At 41.0% G+C, this 20634-nt stretch overlaps 3 protein-coding genes across 5 annotated transcripts in view; all 3 read left to right on the forward strand.

Moving 5' to 3' along the window:
- LOC112574123 overlaps positions 1 to 20634 on the forward strand; it is a 142479-nt gene that overhangs the window by 12641 nt on the left and 109204 nt on the right. The window contains exons 1-3 of one of the 3 annotated variants that reach the window (XM_025255002.1): positions 982 to 1947; positions 5650 to 5819; positions 8706 to 11366. The exons of 1 other annotated variant lie outside the window; for it this stretch is intronic. In XM_025255002.1, the coding sequence (XP_025110787.1) occupies positions 5807 to 5819; positions 8706 to 9250 (558 nt within the window). In that variant the 5' untranslated portion in view covers positions 982 to 1947; positions 5650 to 5806 and the 3' untranslated portion in view covers positions 9251 to 11366. Of the gene's footprint in view, positions 1 to 981; positions 1948 to 5649; positions 5820 to 8705; positions 11367 to 20634 lie in introns of those variants that run through there. One more of the 3 variants, XM_025255001.1, reaches the window with a different exon arrangement.
- Positions 12081 to 14111, forward strand: LOC112574120. The gene is made up of 2 exons (XM_025254993.1): positions 12081 to 12612; positions 13475 to 14111. The coding sequence occupies exons 1-2, from the start codon at positions 12372 to 12374 to the stop codon at positions 13822 to 13824; spliced, it is 591 nt and encodes a 196-aa protein (XP_025110778.1). The 5' UTR covers positions 12081 to 12371; the 3' UTR covers positions 13825 to 14111.
- Positions 15689 to 18738, forward strand: LOC112574118. The gene is made up of 2 exons (XM_025254991.1): positions 15689 to 16034; positions 17123 to 18738. The coding sequence occupies exons 1-2, from the start codon at positions 15794 to 15796 to the stop codon at positions 17470 to 17472; spliced, it is 591 nt and encodes a 196-aa protein (XP_025110776.1). The 5' UTR covers positions 15689 to 15793; the 3' UTR covers positions 17473 to 18738.

A 20634-nucleotide genomic window follows, 5' to 3' on the forward strand; every position in this document is an offset into this window, starting at 1 on the left:
AAAGAAAGATTGAGTTGACAGATCAGGCGGAAGTAGAATTCAGGACTTCGTGAACTTTCCTGAGATGAAGAGCTATTCATGTTTAGTGATGTGTTAATCGTAATTATATCTGGTGATGTGACTGTATTATGAGTTGACAGGGAGAGCAAGGAGTAGTCTTATTGTAAGCTGACAGCGGAGTCTGCTCTAGTGGCAACGGTTCTTTGGGTGGAAGGCGATGACCGCTAGGTGTCGCTGTGCTGACTACAGTCAAAGTAATGTAATCACTTCCAAGAAATGTATGAATGACAACATCCAAAGTAGATGCTAAGTAGGACTGTGAGGGTCACGACAGTCCCTTTAGGGATCAGGTTATCTCGGGGTTACATGGTTGACCAGATTATACCTCACACACTGAGAGGAACTACCACGTGGTATAAATTATCTTCCCTCATAATTATTTAATAACTGATTTAATGGCTGATTACATTATCTCCCCTGCGGGTTCTACTGATTCTCCACAGACATGTTTATTCTCTTCTGCTGGTTGCATCATCTGACTGATCCTGTACTTTGTGCTGATCATGTTGTGTCACTGATGAAGATGGAATTAGTTTGCTTATCATACTTACTATATGTGTGCAGCCCACACCGTTATCTTGCCTGGCGGATAGATTATCTTAGTGTTCACACCGGATATTTAATCTGTTACTGTATTATATTGCTGATAATTCAAAATGCTAAAATCTCCATTATCTTTGTGTTTTTGTTGTTATGCTATTATCATGCTGATCACATAGTTTTTCCTGTTACTTTTCGCTTTCATCCTCCTCCTCCTCCTCCTCCTCCTCCTCATCATCATCATCATCATCATCATCATCATACAGTTACTCTGACTGCTCATATTGAATGTGTTGGCTTCATGGGTGGCGATGGAGTCCGACTTCCGATGCCCGCTGATTGAAATGTTGTGGAGAAGTCAGTTCAGTGCACAAAACACTTTCATCATGGTGGCAGTGGCGAGAAGACAGATTGTTGTGTTTGTTAGGATCAGACACGCGATCTGTCGTGCCGAGGGTTTACTCTGGCTCGTGACGGAGGTCTACACGCATGATGGCGGCGCGTGGCGTGACGGGGAGGACCTCACACAGACTTCCTCTCCTCCTCCCCGACTACAATCGTCCTTTGTCCTGTAGCCACACTTGCTGATGGTTGTTGTGTTGGAGGGAGAGTGCTTGACATGCATCGTCTGCCTCTCATCTTCTCTGTTTACACATCCACCACAACCCACCCACCACCAGCCTCTACAACACAATCTACAATATAAAATTGATAGATAAACACTTTAAACAAAAGAATAAACCAGATACAAAGACCGACTCACGCACACACACATATACGCCAGCGCGCGACATCTCACAACAATCGTCTCGCTTTGGTTGCCATGGCAACGCATCTGCCCAACCAGTCGCCGAAACCATCGACCGGCGTGAAAGCTGCGGTAGGGAAGCTCGTCTACACAGTCTCCGCCAGCTCCCCTCCCCTCGCTTCTTCCTCCTGCCCCTCCCACACGTCACTTCCTGTTTCTCCCCCTCTACTCCACTTCGTTCCTGACTCCCTGACTGTCGCCAGCGCGCTGCTCCTTCTGCTATCATCGTCATCACCATCAGCTCCAACGCTAAGGTCGACGATAAGTTATCACTCATCGCCGTCGGGGTTGTCGCGTGCCGCGCGAGCCAGAGTCGACGTCGTGGTTGCCGCATGTCGCTTCCGCTGCCGGAACCGTTGGACGCTGCGGGTCGCAGCTGCTGCTGATGTTGTCGTCGTCGTCGTGTGAGGCGGAGGCAGCCGAGTGTGACTGTGACAGATGTGACCGAGTTTTCTCAGTGGTTGTTCTTGTGATAACGACACATCGCGCGGCGATGAAATCTCGGAAACTGCTCACAGCCAGCACTTTGATTGGTGAAGGTAAGAAGACGGAGAAATAGTTATTGAGAAGACAGAAGCATAATATAGATTGACGAACAAAACAAAGCGAGATATAAACTGAAGAAATAAATGAAATATAGGTTGATGAGCAAAAAGAAAAATAATGGAGACTGATGACCAGAAATAAACAAAGTGTAGATGTGCAGAAGCAGACGGTAACAAACTAACACGTGGAATAGAATACTGGAGACAAATAAACATTGTAAACACTGATTAGATGAAATAATTATAGGACAGACTGATTTGAGGAAATAAACACTAGAGTGACTGATATAGAAAAACCAACATTTTGTATACAGCAACTGTGATATAGAGAGAATAATAAACATTGCAGTGATTGATTTCTAGAAATAAACAAACAATAGATGATTGTGTAGAAACATTGTATGAAATAGACCTGAATAGACTGACGCCGATATAAAGATGGACAGACTGACTAAAATAAACAGCGCACTGTATAGTGTGTAGACATTAACTATGTATGTATTTACACTAAAACGAGGATTAATTATTGAATACGGAGATGTGTAGAAATAAGTGGTTGGACGGCTCACGTGCGGAAGTAATCAGTGTAATGACAAATGTGAAAACATGTCTGTGTAGACATTCCTCGCATTCCGACTCCGCTACACCCCAGACTGCCCCCTGGGAGGGTAGGCAACGAGTATTTGTTGATTGCTTATATTCTCTGACATAATTTTGGAGAAAACGAACTGGTCATATATTTTTGTAAATATAATAGACTGGTCAAGAGGTGTTTTTATTAATTTGTGTTAGTCTGTCGTGATGTTGAGAATATTTTTCCATGGGAAGACAGTAAGCCCTCCTGCATGTAAATTGTCAGTCAATTTTTTTCAAAATATCTTATTTCAAAATATCTTATAAACTTGTTGTCAAGTCGACACCACCCCTATAGGAAGCATCTCCATTGAAAACAAGAGGAATAATTGTGAGATTGAAGGAGAGAACAAATGGCAACTCATAGAGAAGACAGGACATCGTGCAGCGCGTGTCCAATACCATCTGATTGATGGTGAAAAGCCTGTAGCCTGCGGCACTCCACCCTGCACGGTCTCATTGTCAGCTCAGACGCATTTCGCCCCGTCCGTCTGGCAGCCTCTTCATCACAATTTGGCCGCCATTACCGCTGGGACCCTCCCATCCAGAACCAGATCCCTCCCACACGTGTGGAGATGGTCATTTCCATTGTGGATGGCCGCTGTCAGGACCAGACGGTCACAACTGCGGTTGTCCCTGCTTGCTTGTCCTCATCCCCCTTCGTCTGGGGAGTGTTTGCCTGTCTGCCTGTATGAATATCTATAACGTGTCTGTCCCGCTTTTATACAACCCCTTTCTCTCTCTCCATTCCTCCCTTTGGGTCTGTTTCGGTGCGCAGTTTCTGTGTGATTCTTTAATAAGCCCTGCACTCGTTACCATCTCCATTCTTGGTCTTCCAGGATTATTTTTTTCATAAAACAGATACAAAAGCACAACCTCTCCTTGTTGTTTCCTTTCTGTTCTCTTCTCCTCATGTCTTTATTTGCGTCTCGTATATGTATCGCCACCTTCTCTCTCTCTCTCGTTCATCCTGCCTCACCAATTCTAGGCCTGTCATTACATCCTCCTGTAGTCAATGGGTTCCCTGGGGACAGAGAAAGCCGCTAAGTCAGTAGAACTGTAGTTCACATCCCTGTAGTAGTCTTCCCCTGAGCGTCTGCGTCCTCGTCAAAATGGCGGCAGGACGCTCCACGCGGACTGTTTGTCTACACAGCTGTCGACACTAAGTTGTGCTCAGAGACTTTTGTGTAAATTAAGCTGCAAAATATGGCATGATACTCTTAATGTTGTAATGTGATAACAATTTATACACCATATAGAACTGCTCCCTTTTCCTGACGGCAATAACAATAATATTTAAGTTTCATCTGTGAGGATGTAAACAACAGCAAAATACCGTGTTGTAATTGCTTGTGTTTGTGTGATTGTGTTGTGTTTGTGTTTTTTAAAATATTGGTACTTTAATGCTTGGATCTAGTTACCGTGCTAGTGGAATAATAGGGAATGTATTATTTTTCTGAATATCCGTGTTATTTCGCAGACTTTAGACTGGAATTTTTCCATAACTGCAGGCACACCGCAGTTTATGCCACCCGAGATTTCAGATTCATTATCTAGAAAATTTCCCGTGGGAACACAGGAATCTTTCACTACATTCCTCATGTACATTTCAGACGTTTCCCGAAAATATTTTAGCTGTCTCTCCAGAATTCAACTCAAACACATTATGGCGACATCTTGTAACAACAGTCCTTCGAGGATATAGTCTAGAGCAGTGGTTCTCAAAGTATTTCGGACCGCGGACCACTTTACTTAAGTAAAAAATATGGCCGACCACCAAGGCCTAAAAATCACTCTGTACTATGAATTTCAACTTTAAATTGCCGCATTTGTTTCATTACAATTCAAAACTAAATGTCCTTTTGTGACAGTAGTATAGTAATAAGTTGACATAAAACTACCTCGTTATTTGTAATTAAAATGCGAGGAATGCATCACTTGAAACATCACTTTGCTGACGACTGTCAGCCGCGGACCACCTGACTCATGCCCGTGGACCACTAGTGGTCCGCGGACCACACTTTGAGAACCACTGGTCTAGAGCCACCTCTCGCCGCACTCCTCCTTAACAAGAGTTGAGAGACATTCTCCTCCAGACTGCTCCAAACATTTCATCGACAGCTTTCTTGACACTTCTCTGTCAGATATTTCAAAGGCACCTCACGAAATCCATTTTTGCGAGATTATTTCAGAGGCACGATACTCCACACTCCTCTACGAAAATATTTGAGAGGCACCGTGTACTATATTATTCCGCGGAAATATTCAGAGTGCACCTTACCCCATACCCTTGCGCTAGAGTACCTCAGAGGCAGGCTCTACTCTTCACATCAGTTGATGTTCCTCTGGTCTGGCGGAGCTGGTTCGTCATCAGCCATGGCAGTAAGTCAAGAGACTAGCACAGTTACTAAAGTGGCGAAAAAACAATTCGCCCGGAGGAAAAACAAAATGTGAAAGTCGCAGACCCTGCCGACTGTCTCATCACATCATCGTCATCCTTATCATCGATTTTTATGCCGCGCCACCCTTCAGCCTCACTCCCCCATCCAACTTCCCATAACTCTTTCCCGTCATTTTATTAAATTTTTTTTCTCTCTTTTTCTCTCTCTCTCTGACTCGACATCTGTCATCAGAAGGCTGGAGCAGGCTCCACATCCCACTGGGATGATGGTTTTAATCGTCAGCCTGACAGAAACTTGTGGCGGCTGACCGGGACTTCACCCGTTTAACAGCAAAAGGAGATCAGTTGTAGGATTTCATGTTCCTGCGTGAACTTCTCCTGACCTCCGGGTAGGGCGCGGAGAGAAAAGTGCTGGCTAGGGATCCTTGTTATGGTTGAGCACTTTGTGGGTGAAGACTCTTGAGTTTTCTGCTTAGAACCAAAATTGAGAAGCGTGATATGGTTGAATGTTTACTGTTTGAAGAAGTTAGCAAAAGATATCTTTGTGGTGTGATGCAAGGGGTTGGCGAGATAACGAGGGGAGACTGTAATATCTGCATCCAGTCGCCATCTGTGTTCACCTGCAATACCTACTCATGCACTTTCTCCCCTTGTGTCTACAGTGATGCTGTCAGCGACCCCCACTGGACATCTCTTCTAATGAACTCGTAACGTCACGTGACAGCCTGCACTTGTCCTGCTCTCATTGTTGATGAGTCACGTGCCAAGGTCCAGAGTGAAGACAGGAAGTGACGCAACAGGGATCCAGCAACAGTGACAATGGCGCCACTCCGTAAGTTGTGCCTTTCTAGATTTTCGTTTTCAGCAATTAATGCTGACCTAATTTTTTTATTTTCTATGATATATTGTGTTGTACTATTTAATAATAGTTTTAAAATAATGTATTTTCTTAATTCATCAAATCCTTATTTGGTGTAATACTTGTATCATGGGGTGTGCTTGGCCACACAAGCTGCAGAAGATATTTATCCGCTGCAGTCTTCTTGCCTTTATCTATCCACCCTCTTATGTAACAGACATCCGTTCAGGGAGACAACCGTTTGTCTAGTAGTGAGGTGCCCGGCTACTCTTTTCTATTGTTCACTTTCTTTCTTTCCTTCTTTTTTATTCTATAATAGAGATGCGTCTCCAGGTGCGCCAGGTATAGAGGTCCCCAGATATTTTGAGTGATGGTATCGGGGAAAGCCAGTGCCGGCAGTCGTCCCGTTATACTTGTATAAAATGTGACACAGAGCTACATTTACATATGTGACACACATCACTCTCTATGTGTTGTATAGCCACGGTTCTTTATTAAAAATGTTGTTTGATCTTTTAATGGAAGCACTGGTTATCAGATTATCAATGCTGCATCAGAACCTCATCCGAAAGATTTACAAGTGCAAACATTTTTTTAGCTCACAGCCTGATCCGTTTTTCTTAAATCAGAATGAATAGTTTCGCTCTTCTTCTTTAGTTCTTAAGGAGCAAGTCTACACAAACCACAGTACGTAAAAATCACAAATGTACACGGACAGGACAGTGGCAACCAGGGGGCAAGGTGGGGCAGCCGTCCCCTCAGAAATATTACTGAGGAGGCAAGGATGTCTTCACTGTCAGCATGAAGTGTTCTCCACACCATCCCTCCAAGCCGAGCATCTTCCTCCGCCTCTACAGGACTAGTTACAATATGGTCCTGGTTCTCACATCGACTGAAAGTATTAAGAAAGTAGTAATTCCTTATGTCTGGGAATTTTGACCTTTTTGGGTGCATGGTTATGTCTGCAGACATGCTAGACGAGGGGCTTGTGTTAACCCAGATCTTCGCGAACACCGTCGAACTCGGCCTAACAAAGTCATTTGGAAATAAATTGCTGTCTGGCAGACCTTTAAATGAGGTGCATTAAAGTTCAGTCTGGGGAAAAGGGTGATTAAATTTTATGTCTGACTCCTACTGCTGAAAAAAATGGAAGTGGGAAAAAGTCGAAAGTAATTTGCAGTAGAAAAAAATCGAAAGGCTGCAAAACCGTCAACTACGATGAAGACCAAAAAAAAATGGAGAGAGAGAGAAAAAAAAATCTAGCTGTTCATTTGCTGAAACACTCCTGCGCCTGGCATCAGGTGCAAGACAAAATGAAGATTTTTTAATATTCCGAAATAAGCTTGGTTTTTGGCAATTTGCTTTCCCACCCCTTAAAAAATATGTCTGGAATGACTGATTAACTCCGAGATCCAATCTTCACCTACCTTTTTGTATAAAGGTGAAGTTTTCGAGCGTTCATCCAAAGAGTTAATTAATTAAACTGGAACACAAAAACATGTTACACTTAGAGAACAAGTTCAGGACAGTTTTTTTCTAGGGATCGGGTAAAGCTCATTGCAAGAAAGTATTTCCCCAGTCAGGGTTAATATTCCTCATCTGTTGTGAAGATACATGTGTAACATTATCATCATGCAAACAAAGAGGTCAAAATCATGACTTCACACCTAATAAATTTAAATATTCACAAATCTCCCATTGGATGAAACCTTTTCAACTTATACACTATCCTCACTCTCTCTATCTCTCTCTCTCACACACTCACAGGCGCACTCACATATGTTTTCAGTATATAAAGATTGAAAAGTAGTCTAACCGCAGTGTGTGGGTCTATAATAGGTGGTGGGGCATGTGGGGTGCACGAGGAGTGAAAAACCTGCCGAAGGAATTGGCCTCCTTCCCTGTCCATGTCCCTAGTTGCAGGCTGAACTCTACTCCCTCCAAAAGCCCAGTCACGACTCCGCGGCTTTCTCGGAAATCAAAGGAGTCGAAGAAATTCCCGCCTTTCATCTTACGTCCTCCCGCCGCCAAAAGGGGTGTTAACTCCTGCAGCTGTAATTTACAGAAATGATCTCCCCTTGTGCGAGACTTGCACATTTTTTTTTTTCGATCGCATGTTCTCCCCTTCCCACCCTCACTTCCGCGTGACGCACGTGCTTCTCGTAAAGGTTTCGGCTAATTTTTTTTTTAATTTGAACTAATTTTCTCCCCAAAAATAGCGCCAGACTTTGTAGTTTAGTTGGAATTCACAGTTTGTACGAGGACGTCTGGATCTGCACAGAGGGGCTGTTGAAACTGTGTCTTGCCTGAAACTACTTAAAGGCTAACCCAAGAGGAATTAGTTTCAAATAAACGCGTTTAGCATATCAAGATTCTTGTTGTGACAAACATTAGCGAATATCTCTGAGGGTAGAAATAAATTTAATTCACATTTGAGTCAAGGTTATTTTCCTTGACAGCAGAAAAATTGGCTCGTTGCTATGGCAACGTCTTTCACAACATGTGCTTGGAGCTGACTACTGCCCCTCTGTGACGTAGTTGCCAGAATTCAGGTCAAGATGCATGTGTTTCGCACCACACTAAAACACACAAAGCAGTTTCGTGAAACTAATCAACATCGCTATGTTTTGCTAAGCTTTGAAGTGAGTTTTATGTTTGAGATGGGCTTGCGGTTTTTTTTTTTGTTTTTTTTTTTTCAACGTTCTCATGGAACCAACTAAACCTGATGTATTTAAATCTTTATGTTTTTCCATCTAGTTTTATTTCTCTCTTTATTGTTTTATTTTTTTCTTCTTTCTTTATATGCTACGTGTTTCTGTCTTTAATTGTTTGTTTATTTATTTTATTCTTGCTGTGCAGCGCCTCAGAGCCAGTACCTTGACGGCAACGTGACTCATGTATTGTCGGTCCCGTCCAGCAACATCGTCATGATCAACGGCACGCTCATCCACATCATCCTCAAGAAGCCGTTTCGCGACAGTCAGATCAACGAGCTGCTCTACGTCATCATCGTCATCGTTTTCTACGCCACGGCCCTGATGACGCTCATCATCACGCAGATCAAGCGACAGCGACGCGAGGGCATGGACGTCGACTACTACGACGAGTACCTGCAGCGCAACCAGGAGGTCAAGCGGACCTGCCAGACGGCCACCACCATTGTCCTCAAGACAGACCGCTCCCCGGTGGGGCCTGGGTCGGCGCTGGTCGTTCCTGCTTCAGGGGTGAGCACACCCGGGGCCACCACCAGCCTTCTTCCTCCTGTCCGGAGGCTGGACTCTTCTCCCAGGTCTGGAGTTCGCCACCAAGGGCTAAACCGAGGAGAGGAGGGATCCTACACCCCCAACATCTCTCCTCGGGAGATATCCCCCATGCTGGAGAGCATCCCAGATGTAGGGACATAGGAACCTGTGTGTATGTGTGTCGTTATGAAGGGATGAAGATAGGGCAAGATGGAGCTCAGATGACCTTTGACTGCCTGCAGGATGGCAGTCTAGATTTAACAAAGGCTTCTGGGAAGCGATGTCCAGAAAAAGACGAGCAGAGGCAGCAGCTGTAACAACTGCCAGTAAGAACCTCATACTGATGTGTCATTAATATTGATGTGTCTGTTTATGACAAACAATAACATCAAGAAACTTATTACAGAAAAATTGTGCTAACACTAGAGCACACGGTGGATCCATCTGTTTTCATAAATGAATGAGCGCCACTGAGCATGTGGACAGTCAGGAAGACAAAGAGTTCGATTCTCTAACTTGTTCACTCATTCCTGACAAGGTACAGTGTCAGTGTGCACAGTGTGCAGCTAACAAACACGTGGACTGATCACCACTTTACCTGATGAAACTGTCTCCCTTTCATTTTAAATTTTATTTCCTGGCACAGCCGCTGCTACAAATCGCCACGTTTTCCACAAACCGTTACCTGCTCTGTCTTTCTCTCTCTCTCTCTGAGGGGGAAGCCGTCTGTATAGCCCAGGGGAGACAATCACGCGGCGTCTCGCGGTTACGTTCTCCTAGCTGACTCATAACCTCATAACAAAGCTCAGTTTAATACTTCTTGTTTATGACTTGTCTGTCTTCGCTCACACAGCAGAAGAAAAAAGTTAATGATAATTTTTAAGCTTGCACAGGCAGGTGAAGTCATACTGTCTGTCATCCCAGGGAAAGTGTGGTTGTAGGAGTTGTCAGGACAACTCCGTGGGAAGAGTAAGGAGACTCAAGACATTAGTGGAAAACAGAACTCTTTCTTTTGTATGGATTAAGGCACTATGGGAGATATAAATTTATGGACGGTTACAGATTATGGGGCAATGCTACCTTTAATTTTCTGCGTATTTTCTGTTGCTTTGACGACCTATGGATATATAGGTAATATAGGTAATATGAAGGCTGTAAGTAATTTTATCCCACATGTTTCTCACTGGAGTTTTTTTTCTTTATAGAGACGATGGTAATTGTAAATTTGTTAGAATAAAGCTGCCTGAGAGCTTTGAATTTAATCAAAAATGTTGGCGGCTGCAGCATTCCTGACTTGAAGGGTCAGAGATTGGAATGACATGTGGGTCAACTTGGGATTTACACAAGTAAAGCCATCTATTCATTAAAAATTGACCTGCAATGTATGTACACAACTGTGCAGATCGGTGTGCGCATGTTCGTGCGTGTGTGTGAAGAGCTTTTGTTTGAAAGCGTGAGTTTGTGTATATTGGTTATGTGAGCCTCTGTCATGTATGCATGTCTTTTTTCACGTAAGTGTGTGTGTGTGTGTGCATGCGTGTGCTCTAGTACATGCCCGTCTTGTTGCCTGCTTTTTGAGACTGCAGGTTGTGTGATTAAAACAAGCTGAATTGAGCTACATACTTACCTTTAAAGGTTAATGGATTATTCACCTATTTAACACTTTTATGTAATGTTGAAATGATATTCTACTCTTGCAACAGATTCCAAACATAATTAGCATTTCACTCCACGACCATCGATGTCATCTGACATCTCACCACGTCGTCTGACAACTCACCACTTCATGTCATTTTTCAGGACTCTATATTCCTTCACAAAATTTCTCTACATGCACTGTTATTCAGCCCCAGTCAGGCTTCCAGGTCTAAGGGAAATGAAGTCCTTGCCACAATACTGGTTGAAAAATATTTGTGTTTGATAATCATTGGTTATTGTTTCAGTTCTGAGGGAGTTAAAAATTACATGTAATTATTTACCTAGCAGGCACCAAATAAACCCTGTATAAAAGAACCTTTTTTCTTACCTACGCATTGTTGTTTTTTGTTTGGTCAAAATGTGATCTGATAAGAAAACATACAATCCACCCTGTCTTTCCATATACTGCAATGTAGACAGTATTTTCATTTCGAAACAATCACGTTTTTAGGTATTTTGGTTTGTTTGGTTGTCCACTGTCTGATGTGCCAGGGAAGATAACTGTCGTTGTTTCTCACACCACAGGAAGGAAAGAGTTACTTCCGTTTGCTTTAGTGTACCTGTTATGTGACAGCTCGTTTCTTCAAACAAGAATTTATATTAAATATTAAGTTCTTTACTAAATTTGGTTTCTGCTTAACTTGTTACCGAATGGAACGAGCATAAGACGAATCTTGCAAAATGGAAATCGCAAGTAATAATGATAATAAATGCACGGAGGCAAGCTCAACATGCGATTTACAAGACACACGTGGCAGTATGTAATAATAGCGTATGACAGAGGGCATAACATTGAGACACACACACACATATATGCACAGTGAACATTACAAGCAACACCAAGGAATGCAGAGAACAGAAATGTGGAGAAAGTAACAGGTAAAACAATTGCACATCGATCATAATGTGTTAATGATGAATAAATCTAATTAATTGCATGTGCTTTCTACTGGAGGTTATTGTGCCAATAGTTTACTATATTTTACGGTATTGCACTGTTTTAGTAATATAAACAATATAGTATTATAAAAGACTTTAAAACAGTTAATGGCAGTGATGAAAGGTGTGGCGCAGTAACTTGAGATGCAAGGGAGACAACAACACCTCAAAAAGATTCTGCCAAAATGGAGTTTGCCCCCTTGTGCTTGACACGGTAACTACCACATACAAGTCTGTGGTAACCACACAAGCTTTCAACCGATCTCCTCACGGGAAAATCCGGTATGCCCAGAACGACAACTCGAAGTACTTGTTAGACAGGTTATCGCTGCGGCGAAAAATATGTCTCACCTCCAATTCAAATCCCTGAATGCGCCAACGTGACCTACCTGAACTTTGCCCTCTGCACGTCAGCATGATCGATGCTCAAATGTATTTTTCTCGGAAAAGGCGCTACCCAGCAACGGCGCTTTCGTTATTTTCATGATGCACTAAACCAGGACATTGCCTACCCTGAATCGATGGGCCTTGCTGTGCGTGTCATTCATTCAAATTCATTGTGTATTGTGTAAAATATTATTAACGACGAAGTTAGCGTCGCCTCCATTCCACTGCAACTCAAGTGAGACGACACCTGTCGTTACAAATGGCTGAGCCTGGAAACCGATTTCAACTGAAAGATCAACTTTCCGATGTTACTCTGGTAGTGGAGGACAGGGAACTACACCTTCACAGAGCTGTGCTCATGATACATTCCCCCTCCTTCCAGAAGATGCTCAAAGCAAGCCTTTGGCAGATGCGGGTTCCGCTTGCCGGAAAAAAATATTCCACGATGGTTGCACTTTTAGAGCAAATATATCCTGGAACAGCAATCGACCTATTCAAAGGTGAGCAGTACAGTGTTGTCTTTCGATTTGCTCACTGTCATACGGTACATTGCAAAAGAACTACACGGATCTTACAAAATATCCTAATCCCGCTTAACACGTTTTGCAATTTAAAATTACAATATATTATATCTACACATGTGTGTGTGCACATATATCAAGTCCTGAAAAGCAGGAAGTAGACATTTCATGTTTCTTGCTCTACAATATTCTTTTAACTCTTTGCTTACTAGGTTATGAGGTGGTCACAACCACTTGTACACATGATTTTACCCCCTTTTCAAAACAATTATTAAAAAACAACCAAACACGATAGAAGAACAGTTCAAATTGATAATGACAGATCAAAATGTGAAGAAATGGATCAGTCTATCTGAATCTTGCATGAGAACTCAATTTTATGATAATCCAACCAGAATTGGGTATATGTGTTCGGATCTGCTTTTATCACCAATGGTGAAATCTGTAATCCTGAGGATAAAATCTAGTGATGCAATACATTAGCCTACATTGATATTTCCTTGGTTCGTAATGAACGTGGAAGACCCTGACTGTTCTTGTTACATCCATTTTAAATCAGAACAAATCTACAGATCTAATAACAATTTGTCAAAAGCATTGAGTTCTGCATCCTCAGATTTTCTAGCATGGTACAACATCTCACACACAAGGTTCTGTTAGATATTTCACTTACAAAATCCATCAGCCCTCCACCCCACCCCCCACACTAATACCAACTCTTCACCAACAGTTCACGCAAATGAGAGATAAATATGAGGAAAGAAGTGGGCCTTTCTCACATTTTGATTTTCATGAACTGTTACAAATCATCTAAGTGTCTTCATCTTCATTTTCTCTTCAGACGAAACTTTAGCGGAGCTTCTCCAGCTCGCCCACGAGTTAGACGTGCAGCATGTCTTCCACAACTGCAGCCAGTACATCACTAAACGGATGGACAGCAAGACAATTCCATTCTCCACTGACCACAACTTGTTCTACCTCACGATAGTTGAAAAGTTCAGTCGGCTGCAGACACTAAGACAGGAGTTGGTGGACCGGGCGAGTCGTCTGTCCCTCAGTGAACTTCGAAAAAGCAAGTGGTATGCTACTGTGCCCCTGACAGCTGTAAAAGACATCTTGCAGAAGCGACTCGAGAGAATTGAAGCTGACCCCCACATCACCGAGCATTTAAGGAAAGAAAGCCCCAAATGATACTGGCGTGTGTGATGCCGAGACACAGGCATGGACATTGTTCCGATGTACCACTCACTCACTCGATATCAGCATTCTGGTTTTAGTGGTGTATGATTCTCTGATCATTGACTGTCTCGGATAACTGTGTAGTGTTAAAACCCTTCATCAGGCACTAAAGGTAAAGATATCTTGCTCAAGCAAGAATATAGTTTATGTGTACAGTTTACACATTATTTTTTTCTAAGCAAAGTTTTATAAGCTATGACTGAATAAGCATGAATTATTAAACGTTTTCGTGGATATTTAAGCCGCACTGTTTATGCTTATGTTTATGATGATTTTTTCCCCAATCCTGCGTTTAACTGTTTGAGAGATAGTGTGTGTGAATTGAAACAAGTGGCAAAACACTTAAAGCGAATCCCAAGATACGATTCTGCCTGAGAATAAAAACTGTGTAAGTAATACACATCTATCACAGAGAAACTCACTTAAAGTATGTCATTAAGATGACAGCAACAAAATACATTCGGCAGCATTATGTCTACTTGAACAGAAGCCCTTCCCTGCATTCCATTCATTCAATTTACAGACTAAGAGACTGACAGATTTTTTTTTAAAGAAAGATACAGATTCTGTAGAAGATTTTTGGCAGCCACGATCAAGAAGTTCTGCATGTACTTCAGGGCTTCTGCTTACTCAAAAAATTGCGTACAGTACGCATTAAAAGTTCGGAGGACCCCTTCAATTTTCGTCAATGGGGTCCCCTTCAAATCTGGGCGAAGAACAGGGACCCCTTAAAAATCTGAAGAAGGGGTCCCTGTGACCCCAAAGAATTTAGCCTTAGCAGAAGCCCTGTACTTAAAGCCATCATGCACGCACACGTATTCTCTCTCAAATGCAAAAAGTATCTTTGTTAATCCCTTTCAGGAAATGTTTTTGTCTACTAGCGGTAACACGAGAACATCACTTTACTAACACAGGCTATCAAAAGAGCATAAACAAACTACATTGAATTTATTAAAATTCTGTTACACATTCTCATAACCACACAAAATAGGAAAACACTGTCACACCAGTTCCAATATATATATATCTTGACTCTTCAGAAAGGGGGCAAGCAGTATGGTCATCTGCACTCGTGTGTGTCCTATCCACCAGTTGTTTGTATATCTGGATTGCAGCCGAGATAAATCAGTGTGGAAAGTGTGTGGTTCTAGCTCTAGGAACTTTAAACATATTATAACTAACTTTTGTCTATGCGACTGATGTCCAATGCCTGTCGGACTGGGTTTAAGTCTTCAGTAAGTTTGTTGATCAGAAGCTGGTCATACCTGTCCTGCTTTGCAATGTTCTCACCCCAGCAAACTATAGACCAAAAGACATGGTCTTGTAAATAGCTAGAGGTGTAAAATATTTACGGAAGTTCTCTGTGCAGTGCACATTAAAAGACTTCAGATTTGCGAAGCAGTACAGACGGCTATGGACTTCCTTAATAAGTTATCTCCTTCAGTAAACTGATCATCAGAAACTATGTCTAATGTCTAAATATTTGTAACTGCCTACTCTTCTTACTACTTTTCCTTTGATAAGTATTTCACCAAAAAATGCAACCCTGTCCTTTCTAAAATCAATATAATTATTATTCTTTTGTTTTCTCAACATTCATTTTTAAATAATTTAAATAATTAAATACCACACACACGCAATCAATTCTTCAGCGCTTCAGAGAAATCGTGCTATGTACCCGTCGAACGCATACCTACTTTTTTTTTTTTTGCAACGAAACTCGATTACTAAACTATCGGGTTTTCCCGTACGGAATTCTAGGACTGTTACTAGACTTCCGCCTTAACGGAAATTTCCGATTCTGCGCCTGCTGGGATATCTACAGGCTTCCGTTGGCTATTTCTTTGCTGTCTTCGTCATAGTAAATAGGTCAGAAAGACGTGTAAGGAAAAAAACAACACTCCTTTGCTAATAAAAGAAGATGGAACAACCTACCAACCGGTTTCAAACAAGCGATCCGATGTCTGACCTCACACTTGTGGTGCAAGACAAGAAACTGTTCGTTCACAAAACATTTCTCATGGTGCATTCGACTGTGTTCTACAAAGTGTTTACGGCCCAGAAAGAGTTAAGGGTTCTTCCACTTACAGGAAAGAAATATTCTCTAGTGGTTGACCTTCTACAGCAGATCTACCCTGGAGACGCCGTTAGTTTGTTTAGGGGTGAGTTGAGTCGTTTGATGATGTAAGTCAGTGGTTCTCAAAGTATTTCGGACCGCGGACCACTTAGGTAAACAATATGGCGGACCACCAAGTCCTTAAAATCAGTCTGTACTATGCATTTCAAATTTAAATTGCCGCATTTGTTTCATTACTATTCAATACTAAATGTACTTCTGTGACAGTAGCATAGTAATAAGTTGACATAAAACTATGTACCTCGTTATTTGTAATTAAAATGTTAATGCAAGGAATGCATCACTTTAAACATCACTTTGCTGACATATGACGACTGTCAGCCGCGGACCACCTGACTTATACCCACGGACCACTAGTGGTCCGCGGACCACACTTTGAGAACCACTGATGTAAGTAACGCAATGTACACATAAACAGATGTTAATGGCTTGGTGGCAGCTAATCATGTTGACTAATTATGAATTAAAGTAATGTCTTCGAGTTATGCAAATATTTTATAAATGTACTATTTTCAGTTACTGATATATTGTCTTAATGCCACAGGTTTTCACTCTGAATAATTTTAATAATAATAGTGTTGTCGATTTATAAAAATAATTTATAGATATACTATTTTCGAGAATTAGGATACTGGTTTCATGCTATTTAGTCACTCTTATTAATTTAAATTTTATAATTTTTTAAGCATTTGAAAGTATATTTTAAAAGTGTTGCTTTTATCGAGTAAAGTGGGTTGAATGAAACAGTAATTCACCGTTAGTTAGCAATAACAAAAGACTTTATAACTTTATAAATATGTGACAACATTCCTATGTATTGATAACCGAGTTAAATGATCTGTTATCAAGAGAACGCCGAAACTGCTGTAATGTCTCATTAGCTGTTACTATTTTAAAGGACTGTCAGCATACTTTCATTTTTACAACGTACTACCTGAAGTGTATAAGTTGTTTTCTATACAGGAACTTTGCTTATTTTGTGTGTATTTTTATTATTAATTTGTATGTATGTAATGTAGCGTTTCCTCCAACGGGAGAATTTGCTGTATGTCTGCTATTCCTACAAACATAATATAATTTCACAAATTAACATAAGAACCTCCATCTTTCCAGACGACACCCTTCTAGAGCTTCTTGAACTAGCCCGTGAGTACGACGTCCAGCAGGTGTTCAACAACTGCAGTCAGTACATCACCAAACGGCTGGACAGCCAAAGAGCTTCTCTGTCTACTCGTCATGTGCTTTTCTATCTGGGAATAGTGGACGGGTACGAACGGTTGAAATCGCTACGACAAATGCTCGTGGACATGGCCAGTCGGGTAGCAGCCACCGAGCTGCGGAGAAGCGACACGTACTCGACTGTACCCGCAACAGCCATGAGAGATGTCCTGCAGCGGCGAATAGAGAAATTTGAGACAGACCCGGATGTTGCTGAATGTCTGAAAAGAAAGAATCTCACATGATGGACTTTAAACCGAATGTTTAGGTATGCAGAAAAGCTCACCCGTAGGATTTGGTAAGATTGTTCCATGTTTGTGTAGAGAATACGAAAATACGATTTTTAAATATGTAGTACGAGTTTTGGTCTCAGAGTTTGTTAGGGGTATTTTTCGATACCATTCTGATCACAGCCCAATCCTATTTTTCTATCCACCACTGTTAGATGCCAGCCATTTCAAATGCATATGCTGCATGTCTACATTACAAACATGAAACTCAAGAGAGTTGTCAGAAGAGCATCGTTCACAGGTACCGAAGTTCCATCTGGCACTAACTAAAGAAAGCAGACCTGTCTAAACTCATACACAACTGACTTCAAGTACATTGAGGCCAGCAGTGTAAGGGAAGTAACTATGCATGGTGACTATTCAATGTCAACATCTCAACATCTGAACATCTCGGTTGATAGTGTTGCCATGAGAAGTCCCGGAAAAATGTAGCGACTGAGAAAGGCGTGTCTGAGATGCTCACCCAAACAATTTCTCTAATTTACATGAAAAATGCAAGAAAATATTTTAAAAAGTATGAAAATACGACAGAAATTATTTTATTCATTATCTGTCACACTTTTATTATCTGTAAAATATGGATATTTTGGACACAGAATATGGAAAATGGCATTCTGGGATAGATTTTGGAAAGAGTAAGAATGTCTGGGTGTGTAAGTCAGTCTATATTTAGCCATGCCAGTGTGTTTTGTGACTTTAGCCATGACACATTAATAAATCATATCACATGTCACTGATTAATGATTGAACTATGTCGAGGCGAGTGTAGAAACAGAGTAATAGAGACTAGTGTTTACATTATTAAAGTGTTAACATTACTAAAAGTTTACAGTATTGTAGTTTTTGCATTTTTATCGTGTTCGTAGTTGTCACCATAGTAACTACAGTCCTAGCATTCAACTTTTGACCTCTGTAAGTACGAGAGTTTTTCAAGTGACTTCAGTTCCCCTAATTTCCCCTTAGGACAATGAGAGATACGAAGACAGAAAAAATAGAGAGAAATGCATTGTTTGTGATCACTTTTACAAATGTTTTTGCGATGTGGCTTTTATTGTTTTGCACAAAGTTTGGTATGCAATAATTCTAGAGAGATGTCTTTTTGATATATATTTATATGGCACTTTGCGATACATTAGATATATTGTTATACTCATTACAAAGTGATTATTATTACTAGTGTCCCCTTCTCCTTGAAACCGGTAATAAATTAAATCACTCGCATTCATTTTTTCTGTGTATTATTTCTTTCTCCTTTTTTCATTGTTTGATAGCTGTAAGAGCACTTTCTCAAGGTACGGAAACCATTTTTTTGTGAGGACTTAGATATAAATTACTTATTCCTTGCTTTCACTTTAGCTCTGTTCGGCCTATTTCTTCACCTTCTTTACATTGCCTCCACTCAGAATGTTATTTTTCTTCAGATATTCGTATTTGTATTGCTTCTTCCATTCCTAAAACGAGGACATACTGACAACGTCCCCTTACTGAAAGACCCAGTCGTCTTCATGTTTTTTTCTGTGTAATGACTGGGTAAACACTATATCTATGATACTATTTCAGAAAATCTGGGTATAGACCATACACAGAAGAAAGTGGTAGTCATTAGGTTATGTTTGTATACGGATGCGCTGAACAAGGTCCGAGCTTTCCCACGGTGACTACGCGTTCACAACGCAACGTATTTACCGTACAACCCTGACATTTGAGGTGTTGAACTCCTGGTGATGATTGTAGACTTGAATCTCCAGAAGTAAATGATATTATTTATTCCTATTTTGGTAAACGATGTTTTAAAACAGTTTTACACAGTCATTAAAAAAGCTGTGCGCGCGTGTGTGTCTGTGAGTGGTGAAATATTATTTCTTACTAACTAAAACTCCAGCTCATATTATGCAGACGGATCCATTTGGAGATATTATTGGGAACAGTATGGTAGGGAAGGCAGTCTTTTTTGTTTGTATCCGTTTGCGTGGCTATGGGAACTTTGTTTACAAAGTGCTTAAGCCTCGTACATTTCTCTGAATGCCAATACAGGTGTATCTACTTTAGATTGACATTTGTGGGTTTTCCTGCATCCTTGTAGACTAGTCTTCCTTGCCAGTAGCCGGTCCTCCAAAATGAACCTCTTCCCCAGAGGTTTTCAACATTCAAGATTAATGAAGATTCAAAATCATAGGTTTCATGAATTTGCACCTATACCAACAAAAGACATCCAGGAGGACGAATTCGAAACAGTCAAAGACCATGAAGGTGTCAAAGTTGACCAACTGCCCCAACCTTCAAAGAGCCAATTTGAAAAAACTAGCGAAGTTTCTGGCATTGCTCTTTTAGTAGAGGGACGAGAAATTCAAGTCAGTAAATCTGTTCTAATGTTACATTCGCCTGTGTTCAAGACAATGTTTACTGCTGATTTCAAAGAAAACAATTTGAAAGAAATCCCACACTGGAAGAAAAGAAATATGCTGTCATGGTAAATCTTCTGGATCAAAGCTACCTAGGAGAAGGAACAGAGTTAATCAGAGGTGAGTTTTGTGATGAATAGGGTGGTAATTCTTGAATGCACTTAAAAAGAATTTATTGTCATTCACACATTTTATGACGACTTCAGATCATATGCTAAACGATTCCTTTCACTGCCCTCGTAGTCAAAAGAAAACTTGTCTGAGGATGTCTGTCGCCTAGCCTGTAACTAAAAAAGTCTTTCCACTGTGCATGGACAGTGTGTTGTGGTAGACTTCTTACAGTCCAATATTTTAATAAAATTACACTGGCATATAATAACCACTGTACACGTAAACTGTTTTCAGTTTTGTTTGGTTTCGATGGTGCACTATCAACGTCTGTTTTCATCATATCTACTGTGATCAAACCCTGCAAACTGTTTTAATACCATTAGATTGTTTACCCGATATTTCCGTTGTTTGTATTCATGTGACAGCCGTACTGGAAACTAATATTCGTTCATTCCTTCTGGTTATCTTTTTGGTGACACAAAGGAACGTGTGTAGTACTTCTTCCTGAATACCTTTTCCGTCAATTTATTTGTGGCATCCATGCTTTCTTCGCCAAATGTTTATGAATTAGGATAATAAATTTCAAGTGTCGTATTAATTAGGA

This window comes from Pomacea canaliculata, linkage group LG10 (assembly GCF_003073045.1).
Source record: "Pomacea canaliculata isolate SZHN2017 linkage group LG10, ASM307304v1, whole genome shotgun sequence".
Lineage (NCBI taxonomy): Eukaryota > Metazoa > Mollusca > Gastropoda > Architaenioglossa > Ampullariidae > Pomacea > Pomacea canaliculata.